Raw genomic sequence first — 18224 nt, 5'->3', positions numbered from 1 at the left:
TTGTCCTGCTCGGCACTGCTGTGGCCTCAGCTGGAGTACTGTGTCCAGTTCTGGGCACCACATTTCAGGAAAGATGGGGACAAACTGGAGAGAGTCCGGAGGAGAGCAACAAAAAAAACAAAAGGTTTGGAAAACCTGACCTAGGAGGAAAGATTAAAAATAATTTGGCATGTTTAGTCTTAAGAAAAGAAAAACTTTCTAACTACAGGGGAAGCTAAGCTCTGAAACAGGCTTCCAAGGGAGGCTGTGGGATCCCCATCACTGGAGGTTTTTAAGGGCAGGACAGACAAACACCTGCAAAGGATGGTCTGGGTTGACTGGGTCCCGCCTCGGGGCAGAAGGCTGGAGCTAGATGAGCTCTTGAGGTCCCTTAGTCCTATTTTTCTAGGATTCTGTTTCTGCTTTACCTGGGTTTGTATTAGTGTAACCCTGACACCAGAACCCTTTTAATGCCATTTTGTTGGCCTTTTAATGTCCTAGAACAGCATTTATCAAAGTTGGGGTGGCGACACAGTACTGGGTCATGGCATGTCAGGCACTGGGTCACTCTGGTCAGCACTGCTGACCGGGGTGTTAAAAGTCCCGTCGGCGGTGCTGCCCAGCTAAGGCAGGCTAGTTCCTACCTGTTTCGACACCGTGCTGCGCTCCGGAAGCGGCTAGCAGTGGGTCCGGCTTCTAGGCAGGGAACCAGCCAATAGGAACTGGGGGCGGTGCCTGTGGGCAAGAGTCGTGCGAAGCCACTTGCACACCTCCGCCTAGGAGCCAGACCAGCTGCTTGCCACTTCTGGGGCGCAGCATGGTCCATAGTGCTGGGACAGGTGGGAAGCCTGCCTTAGCACCCCCACTGCGCTGCTGACTGGGAGCTGCCAGAGGCAAGTCCATGTTCCAACCCTGTGCCCCAATCCACTGCCTCAGCCCTGAGCCCCCCTGCAAACCTGGAACCCTTTCCTGCATCTGAAACCCCTCATCCCCAGCCTCATCCCAGAGCCTGCACCCCCAACCCAGAGCCTAGACCCCCTCCCGCACCCCAAGCCCCTGCCCCAGCCCAGGGTCCCCTCCCACACCTTGAATCCCTCATTCCCAGCCCCACCCCTGCACCCCAACCCTCTGCCCCAGCCCTGAGTCCCTCATCCCCAGCTCCATTGTGTTGCAGGCATCAACAATTTTCTTCAGCTGGGTCCCCAGAAAAAAAGTTTGAAAACCACTGTCTTAGAGCAGGAGGGAGGATGCATCCTGACAAGACGTTGTTGTTTACATGCAAGATTTCCTTCTGTGATGGATTTTTCTCTTTTGTTCAAATTTCATTAACCTTGCTGTGGGCATATTTGAATTGTCATCCAAGCAGCTTGACCCTGCCAGCTCCCCAACGCACACATTCAAAGGCAATGAAACCCAAGCATGCTGGATACAGTTCTGCCTCAGTGACAGCTGTGCATATCCTGGAGTCAGAAGTGCATGTGTCTCCACCAGGTATGAACCCAGTGGCTCAGACTGTGGGTAATGAGGCCAAAGTGCTTGCTCCGTGTGCCCCTCTGCCAAAAAAGTAGGTATAAATGAATCTGATTCTGCAGCACTCTTGTAGCCTGACACAGTCTGGAACGTTGCTGATTGAAAAATGGTTGCCAAGCCATGGCGCAGGAGGCCACACATCCATGTACACTCCCCCACCCCCTGTCCTTTCACTTGCCAGCCCTGCTGTGCCTCACATGGCCTGCAGCATTCAGGAGCTGGCTGTCACTTCAGCTGTGCCAGAAAAATGCACTTGTTCTCTTAAAGGGAGAATAATCCCAGGGCGGCTTCTGCTCATCAGGCAGAGAGAATGATCTGTCCCCAACTAGAACGGCTTCTTGTGTAACTGCATTATGGGGACAGTATATTTGGATCCTTTAGATTAGAATACCTGTGACATGTTAAAAGGCTGACCCCCTGCCATGTTATTTAAAACAGCTGTAACACACTGCAGGTATATACTCATATTCCTAGCCATACATTTTACAAACAAAGATAAACCTGATGTGACTAATATGCAGCTCTTGCTTTTTGTTAATAAACTGGAAAGAGACACATTTTTGTGCAGAACAGCTGGCTAGTTTCTCTCTGCACTAGGACATCCCTGTAAGACTTCACCTGTGTTTGAGATCTGTTTCAAAAATGACTTCTGAAGACAGAGGAAAGATGGTTTAGTGACCAGGGCATTAGCCTAAGATTTGGAAAACTCAAGTTCAATACCCTACTCGGCCCCAGATTCTCTGTGTGATCCTGGGCAAAACCTTAGGTCTTTGCACCTCAGTTCTCTGACTGTAATACAGCCAGCATTGTCCCTTGGTACGGGGTGCTGTGAGGGGCAATACCTTACAAGAGTGTTAGGTGCTGGCATACTGTGGTAATGAGGGTCAGATAAGTACCCTCAAGGGGGAGTCCTTTGAGGTTTCAAGGGTTTTGCCACTATTGAAGCCTTACATACATCACTATTAGGTTTTCTCCAATATAACCCAACCCTGATCCCTTTACATGGACTACTCTACATTGTGGGAGGAAAGACAGGGGAAAAACAGGAACAGAATGGACGGAATGCACGAATGGCCAAACACCCATTCCTGAGGATAGGTCAGCTGGCAGCCTGTTCATGAAAGAGCGGTTGTATTTCTCAAAAAGGCTTGAGTAGGAATTAGTGAGAGATGTGATGGTGGGTCCCAGCAATGTCTGGAAGATCTGAACCTTGCTTGGCTATTCATGCACAAATCAAAAAATTAAAGTACCCAAAAAGCAGGGCACACACTTGTAGCTGGGCTGTATTATCCTTCCTGAAAGGGCACCTTTGTCTCAACAACTCTCTATCTTCTAAGGGCAGAGAAAGGAGAAGCATCTGATTATTTTTGCCCCATCAGGAGAGCCTTGACCCTGAAGCATTCAAAGAGCTGTTGGGTTCCTCATTATATTCCAGCCAGGGAGCTAGCAGGTGAACTGTACAGGCTAGGAGTTTTGTCCAAGAAATAGCAGCCGGAGAAAGCACTGAAGCAGAAATGTCATGGACTGCAGGCATTTCCCTCAGGCCATCATTAACGAACTTGCCATTTGAAGTTTTGGCCACCAAAGAGCTATTTCATTTCCTTCTATTACTTTTTGATTTGCTTCTGCCAGCATAAGCTGGCACCTCTAGGTCCTTGATGGAGGCAGGGAATGCTGTCTGTGTTCGGCCGTGCAGGGGGGAGGAAGGGAGTTCGACACAGCTGTCTTCACACTGAGAAGCCCTGCACATCAGCAATGTTCATTTGCACCAAATCTAATCCTGTCCTTTCTGACAATGAAGTGATGGGACAAAGAGAGACGTTTGCTTCGGGGATGGAGTTTGATTGGGTATTTGGGCAGGGGCTGAGCAGAGCGGAAATGGAGTATTTATTGAAGGCTGCAGAAAGCTGCAGGCCCTGCTGTGCCTTTGATCAATGCACCTTTTCTGTAAGTTTCTACGGGTATGTCTTCACTAGCAACATTAAAGTGCTGCCATGCACCGCTTTAACATGGCTGTGTAGTCACGGCACCAGCGCTGGGAGAGAGCTCTCCCAGTGCTGTAAAAAACCCACCCCCATGAGGGGAGCGTGGCTCCCAGCACTGGAGCACTGTCTTCACTGCCACTTTACAGCGCTGAAATTCAGGGGGCTCGGGGGGGGTTTTTTCACACCCTTGAGCAAGAAAGCTGCAGCACTGTAAAGTGGCAGTGTAGACAAGGCCTATGAGACACAAGGCTCCAGGCTCACTCTGAGTTATGGCTGTAGCCAACCCAATTATACTTTTGCCTTCTTTCAGCATGTGGCTGTCTCTTGTGTACACCTATGTGCACCTCTGTTCAGAGTCTGTGGTACTGCTGTATATTTTAAATGAACTTCTTCAGCTATAGGGACTGAATGACTCAGTCATCAACAAACCAACACTTGGAACTAATTCATTTCTAAGGCACAGCCCCTAATAAAATTCAGTTTCCTGTGAAATAACTTACAAATCAAATTCCCAAGCCCCCCTCTATACAGTGTGACAGGTGAGTGAGGCAGAGGTCTTCCCTCAGCACTGCTAGGGTTAGGCAGGATATCTCCACATGCCACCTGGCACACACTGCAGGGTCTGGGTGGACAGGGCTGCGACTCCGTGTTCAGCTCCCCAGCCAGCAGACATGCTACCATTCGCAGCAGCCGCTAAGCAGCAACGGGTGAGGTAGGGGCACCCCAGTGGCAGTAGCTTGGCCTGCCTTACCCCAGCAGCAGACCCAAGGGTTGCCGTGTCAGTTCCCTCGTGGCTCTGGCCAAGGCAGGGCTCAGCCACACAGACTGTGCTCAGAAAGGGAGTGTCTCAAAGGCTGAGTACAAGTTCTCTTTGGGTGTGAAGGCACCCCAGGAAAGGAGACAAGGCGAAGCATGTCACTGGGAGGTGAGGAGCAGCAGCAGTCTCCGTCCCTGCACACCCAGTGCTTCAGCGGAGTGGGGAGAAGCTGCCCGGAAGGAGCCCTTGCTCTGCAGTGAGCTCAGAGCAGCTGGCAAGGGGGAATGAAGAATCTGCTGAGTCTGTTTGATATTTCTTGACATGGTCCCATTCTCATGAACTGCATTCGAAGGGTCCTTGGAGACAAATTCCACTCGCTTCAGCTCCAAGCCCATGCGCCAATTGTCCCCGACCCTGCAGCCATTTCTGGCCAGGGCCAGTGAGTGCGAGACACCACTCCATCATAATAGCAGCGTTTTAAACCCACCATGCACAGACATAAATGACTCCAGAGGCTGCAGGGCAACGAATAATCTGTTCATGTGCCAACTCAGGCTTGAACACACCACACTTGCACTCAGCCTCCAGCTCCCTCCAGCCTGCTCCTGGCCCTGCACAACTCAGTGAGAGTTGCTACTGACTTCACGGGGAGCAGGACCAGCGCCTCGGTACAGCTGGCCACCTCAGCCCAGGGTTGAGGGGATATTCACTCCAACCCCACAATAAACCAAGCCGTGCTTCTGAATGCTGGGATGACAACTCACTGCACACTCAGAGCAGCAAACACCCGCTCTCAGCACCAACTCACCAGCTGCAGATCTTGGGGAACCAGGAAAAGCAAACACCCTTTTACTGGGGTGCATACATTTAAGCATCACATAAAATAATCATTGCAGGCAATTACAGCCTCCCACAGTGAATTCCACTTTCCAAGCTTGACCTCGAGGCCAACCATCCAACCTTGAACCAGGGAGCTGACGGAAAGCCGGATCCTGATCTCACTCACCCTGCTGCAGCCACTCTGACTCGGCAGAGCAGCTGCTGATTTCGCACAAGAGGGTGCTCACGGATTTCTGCATTGAATCCAGTTCCCAGGCTTCTGCAGCTCCACCAGGGCAGCTGACTGAAGTCACCCTCTCCCGTGTCAACCCAGCCTGAACTCTCCTGCAGCCAGTGGGACTCTGCAGGGAAGCCCGGCTTGGGGTTACAGCATTTTGTCAGACACTCTCCGGGGGAAGCCAGCCTCCCCTCTCCACCTAAGCTATTTCAGTAAAGGCATGCAGCAGAGATCACATTTGGAACTGATGTATTGAGGCTCCCTATCTGCCATTACTCCAGCTGTTCTAACAACTGCGCGGCGCCTTCAGCCTATCCCAGGGCAGACAGACGGGAAATACATGGACCTTTGCATTTTCACTGACACGATGAAGATGTTTTATCCTGCTCCCTGAGGCCTGAAGCTTGTCACAGTGAATGAGGCTTGTCCCAAAGCAATGCAATGCAGAAGCATCCCCGAAGCACATTGATGGAGGGAGAGTGAACGACAACTAGTTCTTCACTGCCTGTGCCACTGAGTCCTGCCCATATGCACTGGCCTAGAGAACAGTGTCAGCCCCCTTTGCCCATCCAGGGGCAGTGATACAGACAGCTGCATGTTCTCCTGGGCAATGTAGCCATACAGATAACCCGTGCCTGGGAGTGCTCTCCAATTGTTAACCCCTTCAGTACTGGCTTGCCAGCACTGGCAGCACCTTTGGGGGAAGGGGATCCTGAAGGGCTAAAGCCAAGGTGTGCATGACTCCTTACTAACCCTCTGCCTGCAGCATGGCACAGCACATGTCACTCTGTCCATCTTACACAGGGCAGCAGCAGAGGCAGATTCCTGCCCGCGCCTTCCATCTTTACTCCCCTAGTCAGTCCAGTCCCTACCTCAGACCTTGGTGCCCTTCTGCCAAGTATCCTGGTCTTCCCTTCACATTGATACCCTCCAGCCCTCCTTCCTGCACCTTTGGTTCCCTGACTCTCCCCAGCAGCATTAGACTCCCCTCCTGAGCAACCTACTCCCCGCACTTCTTATTTCCTCTTCGCTGGCATCATCACCTGGCAACTGTCCCTTCTGATGGTGCTTCCCCATCAGTGATGTCGCTGCCCTCTGCCACACTCCTCTACTGGTGGTTCCTCAGTCTGGCTGCCCTCCTGGACCCAGAGATCCCAGGCAGGGGCATGGTGGCTTCCACCAAGCCAGGAGAGCACTAGGATTAAGAACTCCTGGGGTGTCCTCCCAATTTAGCAGGGTGACCGCCGGGAAGCCACTTCTCCTCTCTGAGCCCCGGCCCTGCAATGGGGATTAACGATACCCAGCCACCATAGGGAAGTGCTCGGAGTTCTGTGACCGACGGTGCCAGGAGACTTTGTTCTGATTACACATTTCTCCCGCTGGATTGTGCCATTCCACAGTACATTAGCTGTGGCATCGCGGTCGCCGCTTATGTAGCCCGCTAGTGAGTGTGTGTGACAGGTCCCCCCAAGGCCGATCTGCAGAGGAGATGAATTGTTCCAATCCCCCTCCTCGTGAGCCTGGGCTCTCTAGCTCAGGCTGTTAGCTCTGTAGGTCCCTGGTTCGATCCCTGGGGCACCAGCTAAGTGGGTGGCTATCATGCTTGCACCCCAATTCTCATACCCCCCTTGTGCAGGGACCACTGCATGTCTGTCCAGCATGGGCCACAGGAGGAGCTCCTCTGAGCTACCCCAGACATGCAGGGACCTGTAACTGACTCCCGAGCTCTTCTCAGATCTCTCTAAGAAACAGCTCTGGTCTTGCGGGCCCCACACGTTCAGTTCTCCCCCTCCGGTCCTGGCTGACCTTCCAGACTTTAACTTTGTAACAGTGTCTGTTACAGAAATGAAAGGCCCCAGAGGAGACTGCGGAGACAGAGAGAGCCTGTGGAATAGCAAACCAACCCCTGCTGTCCAGGCTGCCGCTGTCCAGGGTAGGCACTCCATTCTACGTTATTCTAACGTCCCTAGGGATGCTATTACCCTGAATTTCACCACTGCTGCCACCTAGTAACGAAGCTCTTCTCTCCTGGCCTGAAATTCCCAGTGCTGCAGTGTCAGTAACATGCAGCACCTGTGACACCACATGCGTTACGCTGTGACACTCCTGAGCCTTGTTCAGAAGGAGAGGCTGGGGCGCTAGACATGGGGAATGTGATCTATTGCTGCGGAGTGTCCCGAGGTCCCTTGAACAGGGCCCTGTCGTTTATGCACTAGCAGAACGTTTCTGTGATGGGTGCCAGGGAGGGCCCAGGCTGGGGTACAAATCTGTGAATTTACACAGCACGCGAGGAAACGACACACATGCTGGAGCCAGCAAGGGGCCCTTTCTGAGGGCCCCTTGAGACAGAGACAAGCTCTACAGATGGCAGGGCTCGGCTTGCCATTACACGGGGCTGCCAAGATGAGGAGGAATGAGACATTAATCCTCCAGGGGCCAAACTAAGGAAAAAGCAGGTCTTGTTATGGAACTCGTGAAAGGGGAACCCGCCGGCCATGCAAGCAGCAGCAGGTCCTTGTCGCTCTGAGTAAACACTCTGGCCTCAGGTAACACTCCTGCAGTGGCCGCGTGTCTAGGGCTGGCCCAGCAGCAACTTCTTACCCTTCAGAGCTGAGGCAGAGCCACAGACTCCATTAAGACACATGAGCCTTAGCCCATGAGCCCTGAGGAACCTGCAGGGCTATGGACCAGCAAGCTGGAGTCCAGCCTTGTGCATCTTCTGTGAAATGGCCAGTGGAGATCTTATGGGAGGACCTCTGTGACTAGGGCTGATGTCAGGCAGAACACACCGAGCGTGGCTTTATGTTCTGACAGGACTTTGCAGCACCAGCCGTTTCTACACTGCACCATGGCACCTGAGCAGATTTGACCCGAAAGCCTTTGGGAGGGGCTGTGACCTATCACCTGTACAGGGTTACTGCAGAGAGTCATTTCGCAGTTGGCATTAGTCGGCAGCTACAACTCCCTGATCAGTGAGAAAGATGGTAGGGAAAGCACCAGCCACTCCTCTATCCATGACACGGCTCTGTAAAGGGACTGTCCTTTCATTACACTGTCTCACAGTCAGTTTCAGGGCAGGGATAAAGGGGGAAGAAAATGGAGCACTTCCTGGCAGATCTCCTTACCAGGTTGAGGATCCCACCATCACTTCCCAGTAATGGCACCCGCTGTCGATGAATATGTTGCCTGCTGCTCCGTAGCACCCAGTACCGCTGAACCTCTCGGGTGTGTGGCTCTTTTTCAAGGAGCTCTCGTCCTTTTCCATCTGCAGCCCATCATTGGAGAGCTTCAGCTTCTTGTGAGCCATCTTGGGATCCAACTTAAAGGGCTGACCTGAAAGGAGGACAGAAATGCCGATGGTTAGTGTGTCTCCTTCCCTGTCACACAGGCTGAACCTGAATTGCCTCTCTTCTGCCTGTTACACCAAGCCATGGGATGTGAGAAAGGCATCAGCCAGGGTACCTGGCCCTTCCAACCACATGCCAGAGCATTGATAAAAAGTACCATATATTCTTGGCACCCTCCAGGCTGCCCCCGCTGGCAGGACAAGGGTCAACCACGTGCCTCGCTAATCTACTGCCAAGAGCTGATTCCAGAGCAAAAGATCCCTCTAATACTAATAACAGCCCACGCACCACTTGAGTCCCATGTAAGTCACCGCAACAGGACACAGGCAAGAGCTAGGTGGTGTGCTGGCATCGTGAATTTATTTCATCTTCATTGACCTAATGCAGAGAAGGGAGGAATAGCTCGGAGGTGAAATCAGAAGAGATTTATGAAGTTGTGCTAGAGAGAAATAAGTCTAATTATAGTTGGAACAAATGCAATAATTAAAAAGAGAGCGAAAGCGTGGCCACTTAAGAATGGAGTCAAGCATTGCTCCAAACTGCTGGTCTATAGCATAGGGGCTGTTTTTACATTTTCCTTGAAGCCTGTAAATGGTTTCTCCTTGGTGTGGACAGGGTACGGGACTGGGACTGAAGAGAGCTAGGTCACAGCTCTGCTACAGATTCACTGTGTGACCTTGGGCAGTCACTTAAGGCTCCATGCCTCAGTTTTCCCATCTGTAAAAGGCAGATAAGGAGGCTGCCCCTCCTATGTAAAGTGCTTTAAGATGTATCCATGAAGGGTTCTGGGTAGCTGATGAGTGCTATGGTATTGTGTAATCATCCCAGCTGGGATGTTTGGGCGGGAACTCTCAGTCCTGGGGAACTCCCCCCCAAATTGTGTTATTTTGTTCAGACTTACTGCAGTAAACACAGTCCCTTTAACAGAGATGGGGAGCTGGTTCCAGATAATGGAAGTGGAGCCTAGGATGCCCTAAAGCAGTGGAAATCAAATCTAAGCATGATAAGCAGTTTGAATTGGTTAAAGGGTTTATTCTCTATTACAGTGGGTTTTCAACCTTTTTTCATTTGTGGAGCCCCAAATTTTTTTGACTGCAGGTGTGGACCTCTTTGGAAATCTTAGACATAGTCTGCAGACCCCTAGAGGCCTGCGGACCACCGACTGAAAACCACTGCTCTATTAGCATTAATGAAAGTTATACAAACATACTGAAAGGCAAATAGACTTTGAGTACTGGTACAATAATGTCACTGAAAAACAGAACTATCTAGCCAATCTCCACACACCCACCTCCCGCCGGTGCCATTTACTCCCTGCAGTATATGTTCAGTTATTACACATTGCAGGAAATATGCCCTTAGTTTCTCAGTACTTTTTCTATTGCCAGCTGAAAGTCTCAGCTCAGTGTCTTCTGCTCGCAGGCTGTGCCTTACACACCGCTCTAGTTACAGAAACAAACCAAAGGCGTACAGTGACATCTGGGTTTGCACAGGTTGTGGTCATAAGCATTGATACTTCCCCAATCCGGCGGCATCAAAGAGCAGGTGCTGTGGCACATGCACTTACAGAGAGAGCACTTCATTCTCAATTAACGGCACAGATTTTGAGGGGTTCTCTGCAGATCTTTTAATGCTGGCTTGAAACACAACTGAAATTTCTTTGTCATGCTACCAGCCGTCAGAATGCCAAACTATTTCCTAATTGACATGCACTCACTCTCCTGCTCGCTTTGATAAAAGCCTTCTAAAGATTCATTACAGCCAGGGACCATTTGGCCTTGCTCACGCTGATAAACATGGAGGAATCCAGAATTGCCTCTTCTGGGAACCAGCTCCACAACCGATTCAACAATAAGTGCTAATGATTTTCTGAAAGCCTCTGTTCTTTGCTATGCTGGGAAAGGTACGGTGCCCTGGCTATAAATGAACAGGATCAGATTCTGCACCAGGAAAAAAGGAATGACTCATCTGACTCTGCACAGCCTCATGGCAGGGCAAACTCACATGCTGACAGCTCTTGAGCCTGGCTTTCATTTGCGCAGGAGACAGGTTTCTTGCAAAGCGAGTGCCCTTGAATCTGGAGGGCTGGGGAATTCTGTGTTATCAACCTATGCAGCAGCATCCTGAGCCACAACAGCTTGCACCAATCACCCAGATTCACCTCAGAAAAAAAGAGCGTGAATTTACTGCCCAGAAAAGCAAGCCCCTAAGAGCATCACCTTGAGTCAGGTATCATGTGGGCAGTCACTGCTCATTTCCGCAGCGGGAGGCCAAGCGCAGCGTGCGTAGGCTCTGTGCAACCAGCTCTGCCAATGCACTGTAAGCTGGACATTCAGCATCCCCTGCTGTCCTAATCCGGCTTCCCACCTCCAGCAGATAGGCAGCTCGGCCAAAGAATCCCAGGCCTGACCCTCAGTCCTGCACTTTATTCCAGCCCAGTGGGCCTCACACACACAGCTGGCTGATGCTCCTCAATCCTGACCGGCAGCCCCCCCGCTGTTCCTGCCCAATGGGCCTCACAAACGCAGCTCTGTCACAGCACTCCAACCCCCTCTACTCCAGTCCTGGATTTACATACAGCATTTCCAGGGCACCTCAGCCCTGCCAGTTAAGTCCTGAGGCCCTCCAGAGCAGAGGGCTCCTGGTCTTTCACAGAGCTGCAGGACTCAGAATTAACAGATCAGTGGATCATTAGGCATTTAGATTAAAGGGAAAACACACAACAAAACCAGGGCTTGCTGGGAAAAAACACCGGAGGGGGCAGAATGCATCCTGAGAGTCAAACTGAGATTCTAGCAGCTTGGCCCAGCCCGAGGATATTGTAGCAATAGCATCTGGACAGTGATTGGCACTAGACAGGGCATGTGATTACAGCATGGGACTGGCATTCAGGAGACCTGGACCCTGTTCTCAGCTCTACCATGGACGTGTGGAGTGAGCCTGGGTTACTCAATTCCCTCTCTGTGCCACAATGTCCCCATCTGTAGAATGGGTAGTAACATTTATCTAGTTCACAGGTGCTGAAAGGGCAAATCCATCGTTTGCAGGGTGCTCAGGTGCTGGCTGGGTGCTGCTGTAAAAATGCCAGGGTTGTTAAAACAAGAGTGGCGTTTGTAGTCACAGAAGGACTGAAATGAGGGACCAATGGGAGGCTGCACTGCAAGGGAGACTGACGCGTTTTCGTGATACTCTCTAATGGGCTGAAAGAGGCAGAGGAGCCGGAGACTGAAACACAGGCTCGCTAACGAGTCTCTTCACTGTTTAGAAAGCAGGCCATTTTCTTTTGCTTCAAACTTGAGCACAGATGACAAGGAAAGGAAGGATGGCAGCTGGAGATGGGCACTACTGATAGCAGTGTAGGGCTTCAACAGCAGCCAGACAGCAGGAGAGAGATGGTTATTGTGCTCGCAATGAACTGTACAGGGAGAAATATGAGCAGCCTATAATGAGCCATCCTTTTCCAGAACATAACCCGGCGCCATAAATCTTCTCTGCACAAACAGCAGTGGTGAGGAGGCGCTGCAGCTGGGCTAGCGAATCTGGACTGGCTCATGCAGAAGGCCGGCGGCATACACCAAAGGGATGGCCTCCCTTTGGATCTCCATTGAGCTGCACCCCCCAGGCTGTCCGGGAGACCCAGCAGAAGCAGAATCCCTAAGCGTATGTCTAGACTGCAATTAGACACCAGGTCTTGGGCGTGCAGGGCTCGAACTAAGGGGTTGTTTCTTTGTGGTGTAGATGTTCCGGCTCAGGCTGGAGCCTGGGCTCTAGGACCCTGTGAGGTGGGAAGGTTCCAGAGCTTGGGCTGCAGCAGGATCCTGAACATCTCTACCGCAGTGAAACAGCCCCTTAGCCTGAGCCGTGTGAGCCCAAGTCAGCAGGCACGGGCCAGCCGTAGGTATCTAACTGCAGTACAGACATCCCCAAAAGGTGTGTCTACCCTGCAGTGGGGTGTGTGCTTCCCAGCATGGGGAGACAGATGTGCTTGCTCTGCCTGAGCTGGTGCTCTGAAAATAGCAGTGTAGTAGTGGCCTGGGCAAGGGACTGTGTACGTATCTGGGGGTCCAGGCGGGTTTGTACACAGATGGCTACCCTGAGCTGCTACCTGTGCTATCCTAGCTACACTGCTATTTTAACCCGCTTGCTCAAACAGAGCTAGCGTGTGTCTGTCTGCCCATGCTGGGAAGCACACTCCCAGCTGCACTGCAGACACACCCAAAAGCTCTCCCCTGCATCCCAACTCCTGACAACTGTCAGTTCTAGAGCTGACCGAATATTCCGTCCCATGGCAACTTCCAATGTTTTAACATGTGTTTGCATCCTGAATGGGGATGAAAGCTGAAATATTGAAACATCGTGTGTAGCACAAAGTTCTGAAAATGTTTGAATCAGAAATGTCAAAATGTTTCACCATAAACCACAGAAACCTCCTGGGGGAGGGAATAATGTCTATATGAAAATATGCATCCTTCATGTTGAGAGCCGCAAACCACATCCCCTCTGCTAATATAACCATCCGGAATTCCAATTTTTGAATGAAGATGTTGAGTTGCTGAAGATCTAGAATGGGTCTCCACTCTCCTCCTTTTTGGGGACTAGGAAATGTGGGGAATAGAACCTTCTCCCTTTATACTGAGATGAGACGTGCTTTATTGACCCTTGTTGCTGGAGGGTTTGCCTCTTCTTGAAGAATCACCTCACGAGAGTGGTTCCTGAAGGGGGCTTGTGAGGGGCGGAGGGAGAGGAACTCCACGGCGTATCCTTGATGGATAATTTCTGAGATCCAATTGTCTGTCGTGATCAATTCTCAATTGTGGTGAACAGCATAAGATGGCCCCTGAAAATAATGGGGGAAGAGATGGGTGGCATCAGTGGTGCAAGGAGGGTCTTGACTAAGACATCAAAAGAAGCCCTTTGCAGGTGACCGGGCATGGTGATAGAGGGGGCCAAGGCCTCTGAACCCTCTGCGGTCCCAGCAGAGGCTTGGCAGATGCTGGCAGTAGAACGTGTGAGGAAGAGGTTTACAGGTTTGTCTCTGGTGTTTCCCTCTGTGGGGCTGGAATGTAAAACCCCAGGGAGCATAAGGTCGATCTCAAGTTCTGTAACAAGTGTAGGGACTCGTCTGTTTTCTTGTTTAAGAGATTTGACTCATCAAGGGAAGGCCCTGAGTGGAGTTCTGGACCTCTCTAGGGAAACTTGCCAATTGTAACCTAGAATCCCTCCTCATGAATATAACCAGTGGCCAGCCCTCTGGTGCCATATCTGCTGCCTCTACGGCACTAACTTGCCCTCCTCTATGAAGGACTGGAACTGGGCTATGTTTTCTGTGCAGAGCTTGTCCTTAAAGCCCACCAGCCTGGAATAGTTGTTCAGGTTGTATTTCACTAACAGAGCCTGATAGTTAGAGACATAAAATTGCAGGCCCACAGAGGAAAAGACCTTTCTTTCAAGAAAGGCCCAGCCTCTTTGAGCCCTTGTCTGTCAGGGTGGCCTTTGATGGTGTAACCTAGTCCTCTCTGCCTCTACCTCTAGAAAGTTGGGGGTGGGATGGCAGAACAAAAATTCCTTAGGCTTAGGAAATGCAGACGCCACTTCTAAGCACATGCTTGGAGGAGTGCTGCTCGTCAGTTGGGGTTGATGTACGGGGTGGGTCTCCTTGGCCTAAATCAGTGAGGGGCCTCATAGCCTTCTCCATCAGGTGTTTCCTTAGGCAAAGCTCATGAGCTTCATGAGTTCTTGTGGAAACAAGCAACACATATTGCACTTCACTGAGATCTCACCCAAGTAGTAGAAGCTGCGTTGGTGGTCATCACTGATCGAGAAGGAGTGAGAGGGCAAGAGATGCAGTTCTTGAATCCCGGGATTCTGGGCATTGTTCCAGACCACTGGGAGGGAGTCCCCAACCGAGGAAAAACAAGATACACTAACTATACGATAAAACTCTAATTATAGTAATAGGCCAAGAAGCATAACAAACTATTTACAAATCTATTTACAGGTTCTATCAAAAGCTGGAGAAATCTGTAGACACAGGATTCTGACTCAGGCTATGCGCTGGTGAGAAGGAACTGGAAAGGTGTTGGCCCGCATGACCTTCTATGCCCTCGGTAGGAGCACGAGGCTACCTACCATGCATGTGAGGGCCAATGGAGCGCTGCTTGTTAAAATTTCTGGACTGGGGTGCATGGTGCGCATCTGTACCCCACGTGTAGAATACAGATCAGGACCAGACCTTGAAGAAGAACCCAAAGTTATCTCTTTCATCTAAGAAGACAAAGGCACTAGTACCTTTGGGCCTTCGAGATACATCCTGACCGAAGAGAGGGTCAGCCACCATCTTGCTGGCAAACTATGGATGGGAAAGGCAATCTTAAACAAAGCCTTGAACCAAAACTTGCTAGATGAAGTTTTAGACTTTTAGATGTGTGTTTTCACTTTTATTAGCTGGTAACCGTTTCTAGCTCCTCTGGGAAAGGTTGCACATTCTTCCCCCTGACAAAATTTAAGTTTTTTAATTGAAAAGCCAAAGACCAAAACACTTTCTGCTGTTGGCATATAAAAAATCTTTGCCAACCTGTTAAAAATGTTCAGTTTTCAGTTGCCAAAAAATCTGTTTTTTTCAAAGAAAACCTGAAAAGTTTCTCATGGGCAACTGTTTTCCTCCAAATGGGTCCAATTATTAATATTAACAATCTGCATTGCTGGAGTGCCCAGAGGCCCCAGTAGGACTGGGGTCTTACTGTGCTAGGTGCCTCTACCACATGAGCTAAAAGCCAACTGGCTGTTAGCTAAGGCTGTAAAGCAGACTCATTAATTGCTCTCTCCTAAGTGGTCTCGGTGCCACTAGATGGGACAGAACACCATACCCAGGAGGTGTGTGGGTTACATACACACCCTTTATGGCTCTCTACTTGCCCAAGCTGTGCCTTCCCATCTACACTACTAAAAATAGCAGTGTAGTGTCTCACTGCTGCCAGAGCCTTTCCCTGCTGCAGGGAATGACTCTGGCTGTGAAGAAAGACTCTGCCAGCTCCCCATTGTTGGAGCCTTCCACTGCAGCATGGAAAGACTCCTGAAGCGGGGCCTTTCCCCGCTGCCTCCCCTCTGCCAGAGCCTGTTACCGACAGGTGTAGCTACACACCTCAGTGTGGATGCAGCTTGCTTTTCACTGCAGTCTATAGCTACACATACCCTACACGCCGCTGCCAGTAGTATGTCGTGTAGCTGTAGCCTTAGCTAACTAAATAAAATTACCTCGGTTTTTGGAGTGTTCCCTGTACTAACCATAGGGAAGTTAATAATAATGGTGTAATTCTCAGCATCTTCACTCAGTGTTTCACTTTGCACCCCTAGATTTCAAAGCACTTCGCAAAGGCTGGTGTTCCTATCTCCATTTTCAGCTGAGGAAACTGAGGCTCAGGAAGGTGACATGACCTGGCTAAGGTCACTCAACAAGTCAGTTGCTGAGCCAGGAATAGGGAACACTGGAGATACTGGGCTAACATCAGCCAGTCTGGAAAGCTGAGTGTGACCTCGGTAATGTAGGTCATCTGCTATAGCCTGTGAAATTTGGTGCCAGTGAGTGTTTATGTTTCACAGTGTCCAATTTGCAAGATAACTGAGGTGAGAGGGCTAAAAATAATGCTGCCAGTTGGAAAAAGGCCTATTCTCAATGTCCCCCCCCCCCCAGTTATTTTAATATTTCTGTATCTTTTTCCTGCAGTAATGGAAAGAGACAAGCTCTTCACAAGTTAGAGCTGAAATTCTTCACTCTGTCAGGAAAGAGACGGCCACGTTTGTTGTTGTAAAGATGACCTGATTGGGAAGTGAATACAAACAAATGGTGCCAAACCTTGGCCTCAGATTTAGGAGTGTGACTCCTAGCCCACGGGCTCCAAGTACCATCCACAAAACAAGGATTGACACTGAATATCACAGTTACTGAGCAGAGCGGCTGGTATCGCAAACCCTGCTGTTGGTGCAAGGGCATTTCAAAGGGATGCTGTCTTGCAGCTTAGCTCCAAAATCTGACCTGCCTTAAAAAAATACCTCCCTGGCGCTAGAAAATTAAACAAATGAACAGGCTCTTAGTCACCTTCCACCTCACATCCACTATCCTGTGACCCCTCCCAGCATTCACCGAACATACAGTGGCACCTGCGGCACATTACACTCTCCATTAGTGGAGGGACAATGAGCCATCCTTAATGACAACCAAGGCTTTGGAGAACTAAAAAACGTGTGAACATCCAGGGATTTCCCCCGGTTCAGGAAAACAAAGGTTCAGCTAATGGAGGTTTGGATAATGGTGTTTGTCCTACACCTCTCCATAGGCTGTGCTCAGATGCCACTGAAGATCTCATACAAACAAGGAAGTAAATACCAAGAGCTATTTGATTTTTACATGCATCTGAAACAGCACTATCCCTGTCTCCTAAGGGACACAGAGAAGTCAGCAAAGAAAGAAAAGAGGAGATATAAGCCACTTCAAAGGTGCTGCTACAAAGCAAGAGAATAAAACCTTCAGTGCCAAAGGGCTGCAAAAAAGGTAATAGAATGAGATTACTGAGAGCTGGAGAGGAACCGTTAGATGCCATCCAGTCACTTGTCTTGCCCCCAGGGCACAGGGTAAAACTATTTCCTGCAGTATATTCTAGCATGGCCTTTTCACTCCACAAGGGAGAATGCAGGCAGAGCAGCATCTCTGCTCCCCCTGCTCACTGTCCCAAAGCTCCCCGCCCTGCCGCCGCTCATACCCCTGCTCTCAAGTTAGCAGACACCTCCTCATTCTTGATGACACGTCTTCAGTACAGTGCTGCCTGTCAGGAAGCTAGGAGTTATGACAGCTTTTGCTGTCAGATTTGATTAACATCTATTCCAGTCCTGTCAGTCAGGTAGCTTTGATGTCACAAAATTCAGCTGGTTGGACTATTCCCTTTAGTGCTTAAGTTCTTTGTTCACACGCGGCCCCTATGCAGGAAGCCAACCAACTCCAAGGCCAGATACTACAAGGATGCAACCTCTGGGCTGTTTATTATTTGAATTTTACTTTCCTTCCCTGGAGTGTTTCAGGAATTGCAGAAATGTACTGAACTCAGAGGAGGAAATCCTGGCTGGGTTTATGGGTGTGCTGGGTTACAGAGGAAAGAGGGAGTTTGTTTTTTCCTAAAGAGTTGCTGATGCCTCAAGGAAAACTTTGAAAGTTAATTAGGAGGCTCAATGACACAGAAACACTGATGGAAATGTAAGGACAGAGGAGAGTTTGGATTCCATGCCAGGCAGACGTAGGATTCTTGCCCATCACCATGGGTAGCTTCATGACCATTAATAGCAATGGTAGCTATGCAAGCTAAGACAATCATAGGGATGGCAAACTGATTGCCAGCTTGAGTCAAAGACAAGCTGATTGCCTGCTGAGGTCAAGAGAGGATAATTCCTTGTACAACCAACAATATTATATAATTGGTTAAGATGCAGTGTGGGGAGGGATTCTCCTTCCTCTGAAACGTCAGGTATTGCCATCTGCTAGCACACAGGATAGCTGGACCTTTACTTGCGCGGGGGGTAGG

The 18224-nt window shown here is 50.1% G+C and overlaps 1 protein-coding gene across 5 annotated transcripts in view; it reads right to left on the bottom strand.

Annotated features, from left to right (window-relative positions):
- MID2 (midline 2) overlaps positions 1-18224 on the bottom strand; it is a 339116-nt gene that overhangs the window by 8732 nt on the left and 312160 nt on the right. For all 5 annotated transcript variants that reach the window (XM_073360610.1, XM_073360614.1, XM_073360612.1 and 2 more), the window contains one exon: positions 8434-8641. In XM_073360610.1, coding sequence (XP_073216711.1) covers positions 8434-8641 — 208 coding nt within the window. The remainder of the gene's footprint in view (positions 1-8433; positions 8642-18224) is intronic.

Source organism: Lepidochelys kempii, chromosome 9 (genome assembly GCF_965140285.1).
Source record: "Lepidochelys kempii isolate rLepKem1 chromosome 9, rLepKem1.hap1, whole genome shotgun sequence".
Lineage (NCBI taxonomy): Eukaryota > Metazoa > Chordata > Testudines > Cheloniidae > Lepidochelys > Lepidochelys kempii.
The sequence above is the reverse complement of the archived record's forward strand: the minus strand, read 5'-3'. Positions and strand labels throughout refer to the sequence as shown.